The 13,186-nt window shown below is 49.6% G+C and overlaps 1 protein-coding gene across 1 annotated transcript; it reads right to left on the bottom strand.

The window, feature by feature from the left end:
• Positions 1–311: 311 nt before the first annotated feature.
• On the bottom strand, positions 312–7,008 carry LOC125550613 (putative beta-D-xylosidase 7). Its single transcript, XM_048713638.2, has 4 exons — positions 6,502–7,008; positions 2,313–2,767; positions 2,101–2,198; positions 312–1,894 (listed from the first exon to the last, which is right to left on the bottom strand). Exons 1-4 carry the CDS (start codon positions 6,937–6,939, stop codon positions 537–539), a joined length of 2,349 nt encoding a protein of 782 aa, XP_048569595.1. The 5' UTR covers positions 6,940–7,008; the 3' UTR covers positions 312–536.
• Positions 7,009–13,186: the final 6,178 nt, after the last annotated feature.

Raw genomic sequence — 13,186 nt, 5'->3', positions numbered from 1 at the left:
TGTTTTGCCCTCTCTAGTCTGTACAGTTATGTATTTCACAAACTAGAATGGTCAACTAGGTGCATATCTGTTAGTTTGGTACAAGCCTGATTATATTTTGTTTGTGAAGTGATACAATCAATTATCACAATTGACATGTGCATGGCATTCTCCCTAGTCTGTACAGTTCTGTATTTCACAAACTAGAATGGTCTCAACTGGGTGCTTATTTGACTGTTAATTTGGTACAAGCCTGGTTATATTTAAGGCTAGTTGGTGTTTGTGAAGTGATACAATCAGTTATCAAAATTGACATGTGCATGACATTCTCATTGAGGAAAAAAAAGACATGTCTTTTTGTTGGACTAACTGATCTTATCTTTATCTTTATTTGAAGAAGCGGCGAACCCATCATCCCTTACAACAGCCTAGTTTCCAAGGGTACTCAACTCACACCAATGCAAATATAAATTATACTACCAGAATGGGGGGAATTACACTCTATGTATCCACCTCTACCCCTTCCCTGCAAATCAATCAATCAATCTAGAGATCGATCAAACCTCGAATGTAATCTCCATCTCATGCTTGTCAACCATGAGGAAATGAGACCCTCTGTCTACCACCTTGTTGCCATCCTTCCTCACCCTGCTGAAATGCTCACACGGGCTGATGTCAAATGTGAGTCTGGCCTTCTCTCCTGCCTTGAGGTGCTGTCTCCTGAACCCGATGAGCTGCTTCTTCGGCCGGCCGGCGGTTGCGTTGGCCCACCGGAGGTACACGAGCACCGAGTGCTTGCCGTCCATGGGGCCGTGGTTTTCCACCTCGACCACGGCCGGGAACCTGAGCTGCTCGCACCGTTGTGGGCCAATATGTTCGACGTGGTAGCTCGCGACGCCTTGTTCCGCCGCTGGCGATGGCATTGTGCTCAGGCCTGCGAGCAAGTCCGTGTTGGGGGCGCCGGATGAGACCAGCCGGCGAGAGTAGCTGGAGTAGCTGAGGCCGTAGCCAAACTTGTAGACGGTCTCTCCCTGGTAGAAGCGGTAGCTCCGGCCGGGGTAGCCGGTGGCCGGGTCGGCGCGCATCCGCATGTCGGTCATGGGCACCTTGGTGAACTCCTCCGGGTACCAGGTCACCGGCAGCCTCCCGCCGGGGTTGTGGTCGCCGAAGAGCACCCTGGCGATGGCGAGCCCGCCGGCCTGGCCGGGGTATCCGGCCCAGAGGATGGCGCCGATCTTGGGGTTGGTCTTGGCGAAGGTCACGTCCACCGGCCCGCCCGTGAGGAGCACGAGGATGACGGGCCTCTTGGCGGCGTCGGCGACGGCGGTGATGAGGCTCTGCTGCTGCCCTGGGAGCAGCAGGCTGGTCCTGTCGCGCCCTTCGCTCTCCTGCTGCTGGCTGAGCCCCATGAAGAGGAGCACGTAGTCGGACGAGCCCGCCAGCGTGGCCGCCTCGTCCGTGTCGGCCACGTCGCAGGCCGCCGAGCGGCACCCTGCCAGGAACCTGACGTCCTTGACGTAGGCCTGGACCCCCTTGAGCGGCGTGACGGACTCGCACGGCGGGCCGAAGTAGTTGCCGATGAGCAGGCCGGCGTTGTTGGCGTTGGGGCCGATGACGGCGGCGGAGGCGACGGCGGCCCGGTCGAGCGGGAGGACGCCGGCGTCGTTCTTGAGGAGGACGATGCCGTCCTGCGCGGCGTCGAGGGCGAGTGACCTGTGGTCCGGGGTGCAGATGTCGGCGGCGTTGAGGCCGCCGTAGACGTTGGCCCTGGGGTCGCCGTCGAAGTGGCCCAGGCGCATCCGGACGGCGAAGAGGTTCTTGAGCGCCTTGTCGATGTCGTCCTCCGTGATCTTGCCCTGCTGCATGGCGGCCGCCGCGTGCTGCTGCATGTAGGTCCCACAGTCGATGTCCAATCCTGAGACGCACAAAAAAATCTGTCGGATCACTATCGTTTTAAAGCCAAACCGGGGTCCAATACTCCAACTAGTGAACTGCTCCAGTAGTATCTTGTACGTAGAAGCCAGAGTAGAATTGACAGGTCGGGAAAGTGGATGAGTTTTAGTCGTGTGTTCACTGAACAAATGCAAATCCATGCAAGGCGGTTTAGTGATGGTTACGTACCGGCCTTGAGCGCGAGTGCGACCGCGTCCTCGGGCGTGGGCGCGTACCGCTGCGCGTCACGCATGATGGCCACGGCGTCGCAGTCGGAGGCGATGTACCTGCACGCACGCACGCACGCACGCAACCAAAAAAAGACCATGACAGCATCAGTAGCGCGTGAAGACGACCGCACGCATGTGACTTGGAAACAAACAAAATATCACAGTCGGTACCCGTCGAGGCCCCAGTCGCCCCTGACGGTGTTGGTGAGGAGGCCGGAGTTGGCGCAGGCGGGGACGCCGTTGATGCCGGTGTAGGCGCACATGACGCAGCTGGCCCCGCCGTCCACCACGCAGCTCCGGAACGGCGGGTTGTACGTGTCCTCCAGGTCCTGCGCCGTCACCCTCGCGTCGAAGTTGTAGCGGGCCACGCCGCCCCAGTCCTCCAGGTCGTAGGCTGTGGCGTGCTTGCAGCACGCCGACGTCTGCAGCAGCGACGCCGACGAGTTCCCCTGCAGGCCCTTGACGAACGCCACGCCGTAGCGGCTCGCCGTCGTGGGGTCCTCCCCCGGGGTCTCCTGCCCGCGGCCCCACCGCGGGTCCCGGTAGATGTTCACGTTCGGGGACCACATCGTCAGCCCCTCCGCCTGCCCCAGGTTGTACAGCGCCCGTGCCTCCCTGCCGATCGCCTGCACGCACGCACGCCGACGTGTCATTTTCTTGACGATCCAACGACCAGAGATGGCTTTCGCATGCCAGGCAATGCGCAGTGAACAATAAAGGTAATAAGAAAAGGAGAAGACATAGATACACGTACAATAATTAAGACATGCTTGCAACGCAAACTTGCATTGCACGGTGGCCACCAAGTTCGTGACACCTTTCTCAAAGTATGCTACCACCTCCCCTCCGAGTTATAAAGACGTTTTGGGTATTTCAATATAGACTATGTACGAACTGAAGTGAGTGGACAGACACATCGAAACATGTCTATATATGTCCGATTTAGAAAATTGTTAGAACATCTAATAGTAATTCCGAACAAAGGAAGTACAACTTGAGCACTTGCATGAACTGCCGGTATATATGACTGAGCAAGTGGTGCTTGACCGAACAAACCTAAAACGATTAGCTGTTTTTGCAGACTTGATACGGCCTAACAATTAGTGATCAGGAAGGCCTAACATAAAGTTGGTAGAACTCTAACTTGGAGTTAACGACATACTCGATCCGGCGGTAATCCATCTTTAACTAATCATGCCAGAATCAAACCACATGCACATGGATCCAGCTAGCTCCTGCTAACAAGAGGCACGGGCTGTGTACCGTCAGGCATGAACTTGTGGCATTGTGGGCGCGCTCAATAGTCCATACCCACGGACAACAGGGTAACCAAAAGGTCGGGTACGGTGGGAAAGGCCCGATCTGTTCGTGTCAGATCTGTGTGTGGCTCAGCTCACATGTGGCCGGCTTCCCTCCCACAACCAAAAAGGCGCCACTTTTCTTTCCCGCGCAAACATTCTTCTCCCTGTCGTTGGCACTCACCGCACTAGGTGTGCTCACGTGCTGCCCCTTTAGGGCATCTCCAGCCGCGCCTACAGAAAGGCCTCCCCAGATGTTTTTTTGCATCGATGCCGAAAAATCGACCCAGTCGCGTCCCAGGAGCCCGATTTTCGGTGGCTTGGGCCAAAAACAGCGTCGGCGGACCCAGGCCGAATCCGGCGCACTCGGGGGCGCCCGGGACGCCGGGGCGAACTGTTTTGGCGCGAAACAGCCGCGGGCCCGCCGCGTCAGCGACTCTACCCTCTTCTCGCCCCTTCGTCGTCCTCATCGCCTCGTTTCCCGCATCGAATCAATGCCAAAGCTGTCGCGCTGCCGCGCCGGTCAGCCTGCGCCATTGATGCCTCACGGGCGGCGCAATGAAGACCGGATGACGCGCGTCCCTCGCCCTCCCTCCCCCGCCACGCGTACTCACGGCGGCTCGCGCACGGGCGGCGCCTCGGCCTATATAAGACGCGCCCCAGCGCACTCGGCGACTCGCACTCTCTCGCCGTCGTCGTTCCTCCCTCTCCTCTCTCTCGCCGTCTCCAGTTCATCACACCCATGGCCGAGCGCTTCTCAGGCGACGGCGCGACGACGAACGGCTTCGGCCGCCGCCATCTTCACGAGAACGAGGCTCGCCTCCTTTTCAAGGCCGAGTACCCGGTCCCGCCGGACATGCGGGTGCCCGGGGCGTGGAGGATCAGCGCCGGCGGCGTGCTGGTGCCCCCGATACCCACCGGCGCGACGCGGCGTGCGGAGGTCGCACGCATCCGCTCGTCCCTGCCACGTGCGGCGAGGGAGGGGCCACGGTACGTCCCTGACAGCCCGCTCTGGGAGCCTTATTTTCGCCGCCGTCACGCCGAGCAGCTCGAGGCCACCAACGGCGTCGAGCCCTCCGGCAGGCTCAACGCCGTCGGCCGGCGTCGGTGGTGGGGCGTGCCCGGGCGCACGTTGGAGGTCGTCCTCGAGTACATCGAGGGCGGCAACACGCCGCGCCTCGAGTACCCCGCTCCCCTGTCCTTCCCACGCCATCGGGGAAGCTCCTGGACCCCGAGGCGCATGGAGACCGGGGGTCCTCCTCCTCGTCCGGCGGCTCCCCCTGCCTCCACCTCCGCCTCGTCAAGCCGGAGCCCCAGGGCACGCCTGTCAGCGCGCGCACCCGCAGCTCCGGCGTCCGCATCGGCGACAACGCCTCCCCCACCGGCCGCTTCGTCCTCGTCGAGCCCAAGCCGGAGCCCGGCCTCCCCCCGGAGTACGAGGAGGTAGCCCGGCGTGGCTTCTCCGACGAGGACGCCCTGCGGTGGGCGCGGGACGACTACCTCCGCGACGAGATGGTCCGGCAGCGCCGGGCCCTGGAGGAGATCGTCGCCCGCAAGCGTGGGCGCGAGGACGAGCACGGCGTCGTGGTCCTCGACAGCGACGACAACGACGACGCCCCCGGACCGTCCAACCCGCCGCGCCAACCGGGGGAGGGATGCAGCAGGGACGGCGGAGGCGTCGGCGGGGGCGACGACGTCGACGACGACACGCGGTTCTACAGCCTCCTCGGCATGTAGAACCGCGTGGGCAGGCGGCGAGGGAGACGGCGGGGGTAGCCCCCGATAGTTTTTCCTTTTTTTTATAAAATATGTTTAAATTTGAACGAACTCGAACGTGTTTGCGTTGTGTTTGCGCCGAATTTAAACATTTTAAAAACCCATGGGGGGCCGTGACTGGAGGGCATCACGCCCCCAGTGCGCGGTTTAGCGCCGGTGCGTCCCCAAAGGGCGATTTTTTGCTTCTCCTAGGGGGCCAACGGCTGAAGATGCTCTTATAGCTTTTTTCTAGGTGCCCTCCGGGTGTTAATGTACACACGGCAGTTTGTCCTATGGGTTTGTTTCTAGGGAGAATAACACGGAAGGAATTTGATAATTTGGACGTACTTCATTGGTTTAATTTTAAGACGCTCCGGCCACTTTACCTCTAATAGGATGAGTATTAAATCCTAGCCGTGGTCGACCAAGGGAAATTCGACTACCAAAATACAGTAAGCACAAATGGAGAACTTTGACAGATTAGATCCTATCTTACTCGTTCAAAGTAAAATATAATATGCTCTTTTTGCAGAAAAATAATATACTCTGAGTATGGAGTATCACATTTGTTCAAAATATATCTGGAAGTATGCCTTTTCTTCTTCTTGCCGCGTCCTTTGGTGTTGGGAGAAAATCTCATGTGATTTTTGTTTGTAAAAAACCCACAATAGAAGATTTGAGGACACTATAATTCCTTTCCTAGAGTGTACGAGTAAAAAACCCATAATAGCCCTACAAAATCATGAAAAATCATCTCACCTGACAAGAGGGCAATATATATACTTTTTGAGGCACAAAAGGGTAATATATACTCCTTCCGTTTCTAAATATTTGTCTTTTTAAAAATTTTAAATGTACTTATTAAAATATCTAGAAAGACGTATTTTAGAGTACTAATAATAAGATTAAAACTGAAAAACAAAGCTAGCATCTAGAGTAACAAATCCTAAGCCCACGAGCATCCCGTACTGTACAAACAACCGCGCTCTTTGTCTGTTCCCAAATCACGGATCAGGAAAGGAAAGAAAGTGGCCGGTGCATGATGCATGGCATGGCATGGACGCATGCACGCGCGCATGCATGCATGCATGCATGATGCCTGGGCCCATTCGATCGACCCTAACCCAACCCGAACAACTAACTGCCGAGACAGCGATCCAACGCAACATTCCATAATGAAACTGCCGCACGCCATTACGCTGAGAAAAAGCGAAAAGAAACCGCCAGCAGTCCGCCGGCCGGCCTCACGGACGAGCCGGCGAGCGCCGGCCAGCACGGATAGCTTATGCGTGCGTACGTATACGTACCTGGCCGATGCGGAACCAGAGGTCGTCGTCGAAGGCGGCGGCGGTGAGGCTGACCTGCGGGAAGCTGGTGGCGCTGCGGACGGCGCCGTTGAAGTGGAGGCCCTTGCCGGAGGTGGCCAGCCCGTGCAGCGCCTCGTTCCACCACTTGTAGGCCGGCACGCCCAGCCGCGGCACGCCCGCGGCCTCGTCGCCCAGCTGCGCCACCTTCTCCGCGGTCGTCAGCCGCGCCACCAGGTCCGCCGCCCGCTGCGCCACCGGGAGCGTCGCGTCGCAGAAGGCGTACCCCTGCGTCGCCGCGGTGGAGGACGGCCCGCAGGAGAAGGGCGGGTCGGCGGCGAGGGCCGGCACCGCCACCCCCAGCAGCAACGACGACGCCGTCAGCAGCAGAAGCAGCCTCTGTAACACCATGCCGGCGTCGCGGTGGGACAGCACGGCCATGGCGAGACGAGTTTGCTAGGAGCCGCGCAGGGGGGAAGGGTGGCACGTGAACGGATGGGTCAAGGGAGTGGTCGCCTAAATAGGCGCTCATGGCCAATGGGAGCGGGGCGCGTGTCATCGACATGGGTTGCGTGTGACGTACTGCTGTTATACTACTGCCATGCCATTATGCTATGATATGATACGCTGCTAGAGTGCTAGTTACCCATCAGCAAGAACAATCTCACCTTCGCATGCATGTTGTAAAGTGGAATATGTGATGTTGCACCCGTGCACGCGTTGTTCTTTCCTTTAGGAGTGGATTTAGTAGATTTTTAATTAATTGGGTGCGTAGATCATGAATTGAGATATGTAACTTGCGTGCCGGGCATTCCATGGGCATATCCGTTTCGTGGCCTCGGTTAACTGAGATAAGTAAGGCTAGCTAGTTGTTGGATCTACATGAATGCGTTGCTTTGCATCCTTGTCAATCTAAACATCCAAATGCCCACAAAAGAAAATCTAAATATCCAAACACGCAATTCCTAGTCGCAACAACTAATTATAAGTTGTCTCAAAAAGATTGTAGGTGTAAACTAGCCATGGCGTCCTCACCCCTCGGCAAGGCCTCGCTAAGACTATGTCCGAAATGGGGATGACATGGCTTGTTGCCGTGTAGTCAGCAGACAGAGAAGAAACTTGATCGACGTGAGTGGAGGGCCTTTTAGCTCTGACTCCCGCTCGAATTAGATAGCTACCACGTCGTAGGTGGAATGGAACTATTATGTGGTACACGATATGTCAAGACTGAGATTTGACCCTTCAACGATGGAGAGATACACTCTAGGCTCACTCGACATTACAGTATCCAACATCTTCTAGCAGGTATAGTGACTAAGGTGTTAGTCACAGGGATGCCAGAACCACTAAGAAGTTTCGGGAGATACACTGTGGAGTTTTGGAATCAAATCAAGATGCCTTATCCCTTGTTCGGAGGAGGGTTTCTCACGAAGGGAACAATGCTCTCCTAGCCCCTTATTTTTTTTAAGGATGTTCGTAGGGCTCTATTTGATATTGCGTAGGGCTCTATTTGATATTGGTGCTTTAAAGGCTCCGGGCCTTGATGGACTTCATGTAATTTCCATTCCGAACTGTGAGATATTCTCTTTCAATACTATGAAATTCCATTCCCATTAGAACATTCATCGACAAGTAAAAAAAGGAAAGCTCTAATATAATAGAAAACAATAATCTATTTTTTATCCATTTGTGATTAAGTGTGAGAAGAGCCAAGAGGCTTGAACGTTGGACTTCAATAAGAATTTTACGATTAGTCCAGTCAGATTCAAATTAGCAAGTAAATTGGCTATCATATTTTCAATATAAATTATTGCAATATCAACGAATTACAAAACTTTATTTAACTGAAAAAGAATATTGTGCAATAGCCTGCTATACAGTGCATTACAGGCGTATGATCATTACTCTTCAACCGGGTTATTCTATTCCACTTCTATATAGATGAAACAACTAAAGAAGAATACATAATAATACGACGAAACATTTATACAGAACACCTATCCCAAGCACACGCAAGGGAACCGTAGACAGGCAAGTGAAATCCAATTCACGAAATAATTTGATCCATGAAGGACACCGTTGTCGTGAAGATTGTAATTCTAGAGGAGTCATTACCGCAAAGCATAGAGAGGGAGGTCATAAGCGCCTATACTGTAAAATAGTTTTTCAACGGATTCAAAAGACATATCTAGTAGAATCATAACCATAGAGTATGATTCTAATCAAAATACGTGCTCATGAGCATGAGTCATTGTGTTATATCCCATCTACACGTGCTGTGAACTTTGTTTAATAGAACACATGTCTACACAATTTTATTAAGTAGAAGAAACACCGGAAAAATAACGGTTGTAAGTTGCAAGACAATGATAATCATTGGCAAGACGTGAAAGTTGGTCCATGGCTCTCGATTACAAGATTGATATTAAACCTTTGAACTGATTCATTCCATGAGTAAATGATTGAATGAGATTCGCTTGGGCATGAAAACTAAGTATCGGCCCCCTTTCTTCTCTTATTGTATTAATTACTTCACTTTCTTTTTAGTGTTGGATTTTTGATATTTTTAGATTTGATTTGGCACTATTCAACAACAATTATTTTTACAAATTTCTTTTTTTAATAGCAGGTACTGCGTTCTTTGAAATCCCGAGGGCCATGTATCATGGATGTTGGGCATAATTCCACAAATATATGGCCAAAAGATGTACCAAAGGGTTAGGACCAGTTCCTTGGGCGCTACCGATCACATGACGGTTGCTAACCCATTTCCCAGTTCCCACTAGGGAATCAACCATATTCTCTAAAATCGCCCTCAATTATATGTGATAAATATTTAGAAGACATCAATTCCATAAGTCTACGGGGATCCATTTGAAGATGGCGGTTACCACCAAAGACACCAGCAGTACACATACAGAATGTAGTATAAATATAGCGGTGGCATTACATTTTAATAAAATTATATACTTGCTTCAAACTAGAATTATTAATGTGGAGAAGTCAGAGCTAAGGTGTGACTTTTTTTGATAGAAAGACTTTAACGGAACTCCCTACAGTATAATTGGTGCAACAAATCCAAATTGCAAGTATCGTGCCTTGAACCTGTGTGGGTGGGAAGGCATCAGCCCCTTCCCACCACTAGGCTATGTCTTAGTCTGCTGAGCTTCAAATGGGATTGGTTGTCACGTGCCGGCTTCGTGTGTATTATGTGGTGTCCGTGTAAAGACTTTCATCAAAGTCGGAATCATCAGGTCATGAGTGTGGGATGATAACGACGATGCTCATGGGTAGCGTCGATTAGCCATGGTTCTTCATCCGTGTGTGTAGAGTGTTTGCTTTCGGTGATGTGTTTTTTTCCATGTATATTGGTGTCCTTTACATGTTTGTTAAATTGTGTACGTTTCGCAATGCTGGTTTTTATCCCATTTTCTCTAATTATCTAGGTAACAAGTTTGGTGTTAATTATAACTGAACCAGACAGATCTTTTCCTTCACTTTCGAAAGAAATAAACAGTTGTGTTGATCAATTTTTCATTGTTGGATATATAAAGAAATATGAACGTTGAATGTTGATTTGAAGGCGCCATACGTAAGGTGCTAAAAGACTTAGGCGTGTGTACACGCCGTCTCTTCCAAGTCGAGTAATGCTATTCTTACGTGCTGATTCTACCAAAATCTTACGCACTAGTTGAAATCGATGGTGGTTATTCCCTATACTTTCCTCGGGACGGTTATCGTCTCTCTCACGTACGTAAGTTTTACGTAGAAGTAGTGCGTACGAGTAGCATTTTTGCTCCCAAGTCTCACATATACCAGTGCATGAGTCCAATTGTAAGGGCATTCAGATTCCTCTGTTGACATTTGGGAAGAGAACAAAGTAGACTGATTGTCATTACTTCCGAGATTACTTTGTCCCTATGCGGCGATAAAAATACAAACGGTGACAGCAGGTAAAGAACAAGAGACTGGGCATATGCAATGCCAATAGCCTTGCCAGGCTCATAAACCTTCTGCATGATTCTGTCTTTTCTCCGTTTTCCTTAAGCTGCAGTCCCGTTGTCCGTATGTCACATGTGAATGTAGTCTAGTTAAATTGTACATATGCATGCAACCTTCAATTTTTTTGTTTTGAGTTTAAGATCGTGAGAGAAAGATACACCTCCATGTCATGCATGGTTAGCAGCTTAGCATGCACGTGAGAAGATTTTGTATGTATGCACTTCTTTTTCAACGACCCAAGAAAACACATTCATGCTCTGTTTTTTAAAACATCAGTACAGACACAAACACTCATACATACGCGCATACACCTACCCTTATGAGTACCCGCGAGAGACTGAGCCGGCATATCATCTTGAGATTTTATGAAGTCACCGTAGGCGTCTCGCAGTCGACGGAAACGTCTCCTCCCACTGTTGAACGCATATCGCCGGAAGTTCTGAAATAAATCCAGAAAAAATACGAGCACCAGGACTTACCCTGGTGGGCTGGGGATACCACTGTCCACCTAACCATCCAACTATTGCAATGTTATTATAGCCAAAGTGCTGGCAATAAGATATTCAAGGTATGTGTTTGCGCATTTGTCCATCTCTTTTGTCATAGAAACAAGGAAACACATATCCTATTCCTTAGGCAACTGAAAAACAAAACCACTTCAATCGATTCCGGAGATAGGACGCAAAGCACCAAAGGCGGAGCCGAGGGCGTTGCCAGCAGGGTGAGCAGGAAATGAGTAAGTGACGGGGAAGCCACAGCCAGCCACGAAGTCGCTAGAGGAAGCGAGTTCTAGGGTTGATGGCACGGGTGTGGGTGCGGAGGTGTTCGTCGACGCCGAAGAACACGGGGGGTATAAAGAGATGGTCGGGAAGACGACAACTTGGCAGAGGAAGCGGCTCGGACAGAACGGGGCATGAGGGGGCGCAACAACACGATGCCGGCCATGGGTGGTGGGGCCCAACGGTTGGACCATGGCATCAGAGTCAAAGTAAGAAGGTGAACAGAAGTGAAGGAAGAAGAAGTATATTAAAGGAAGGAAGAGTTAACTGCCACAGGTCATCACCAGAGAGTTTTGTTGTGTGTTTGACCTCTATGTTCCTCCATCAGCATGTTTGAAACAAGATCGCATGTCAATAGATTTGGATGATTTTTTTTTCAGGCGCAAATTGTATTTCCGAGTAGAACTGGCCTGTGCTTCCAACGTATGTTCCTAAGGGCATGTCCAATGCGGGGCGCTTAGGAAAACGCCAGAATTACTTTCCTATCAATCTCCCGGTCGATTGGCAGTTAAGGCAATCAAATCCTAGCATCGGACGCCGCGGGGCGCAAAGATGTGTGCCGGGCGCTTCCTTCCTTTTTACCCGCGTAGATAGTTTAATTGCGATTAGCGCCTGCCGTTGGAGAGTAGCTCTCTTAGATCTTTTTTTATTTAATAAAATTAATTTTTCCCTCCATAAGCGCCCGGTCAGGTGGCTGGCATTGCAGATGCCCTAACTAGGACTAATGTGTGCTCCAAGGTGAACTAAACTGTGATCAAATCATGAACTAACTTGTCTTCCACTCTGCGTCTCCCACTCCACTGAGAATGACATGCACATGTATTTTCCTAGGCCACCCCTTAACCAGTTGCTCCTTTTTTTAGCCACGTGGCAGCCAGCCAGGTCGACGAGGCGCCCGAAGATGTATGTTTTCTCATTACGTTTTTTTGTTTGCCCTTGTCTTCACTTTTGTCTATATTTCAATATCTTTGAAACAATATATTTCAAAAATGTTTTACTTACATTTTCAAAAGTGTTCATCACAAAGTAAAAAAATGTTCATGCTGTGTTTTGTGCAATTAAAAAAATGTTTGCACCACTAAAAAATTGTGACATTTGAAAAATGTCCATGCATTTCAAAAATATGTTTGCGACACTCAAAGAAAAGATTATACAGTGCAAAAAAGTTCGTGTAGTTCATAAAAAAAATTTGGTACCATTAAAAAAAATGTTTCGTGGCATTTAAGAAGAATGTTCACGTGGTTCAACAATATTTTCGTGACAATTAAAAAATGTTTTTACAATGTAAAAACATCTTCGCTTCATTTCAGAAAAATATTTCATACCATCACAAAATGTTCAAGCATTTTTTAAAAATGTTCACATGTTTGAAAAATATGTTCCTGACATTTTTATAAAATGTTTACGTTATTAAAAAACTTGGTACCATTTAAATAAAATGTTCATGAGATTACAAACATGTTCTAATACTTGACAAATGTTCACACGGTTTAAAATCAATGTACACGGCATTTATGAAAAATGTTAAGTGTATGTTAAAAAAATGTCTACCGTGTAATAGAAAATGTTGAATGTGCTTTTGTGTTTTCTACCGCTATTTTCTTTCATGCTCCCCTTTTTTATTTTTCTGTTTTCCGGAATTTTTCATTTTTCATTCTTTGTTTTTATTTTTTGGTTTTGGGTCATTTTTTCTGTTTTTGTTTGAAAAATAATAAAATATTTTTAAAATAATTCAATGCTTAACATATGTATTAAAATCTGTGAACACTTTTCTAAAATTACATAAATATTTTTAATGCATCAGTATATTTTAATTAGATGAATATTTTTTCAAATGCATGTGGAAGAATTTTCAGCACATGATATTTCCTTTTGATTTCACACTATGAATTTTTAAATACACGATG

Source organism: Triticum urartu, chromosome 4A (assembly GCF_056163025.1).
Source record: "Triticum urartu cultivar PI428250 chromosome 4A, HENAU_Tu73, whole genome shotgun sequence".
NCBI lineage: Eukaryota > Viridiplantae > Streptophyta > Magnoliopsida > Poales > Poaceae > Triticum > Triticum urartu.
The sequence above is the reverse complement of the archived record's forward strand: the minus strand, read 5'-3'. Positions and strand labels throughout refer to the sequence as shown.

Bases quoted from the DNA above. Each gene is read 5' to 3' on its own strand.
- LOC125550613 (XM_048713638.2), bottom strand. From the start codon at position 6,939: ATGGCCGTGCTGTCCCACCGCGACGCCGGCATGGTGTTACAGAGGCTG. The intron at 2,768-6,501 runs GTACGTATACGT...GCGTGCGTGCAG, and splicing joins TCTGGTTCCGCATCGGCCAG to GCGATCGGCAGGGAGGCACG. The intron at 2,199-2,312 runs GTACCGACTGTG...GCGTGCGTGCAG, and splicing joins GGCGACTGGGGCCTCGACGG to GTACATCGCCTCCGACTGCG.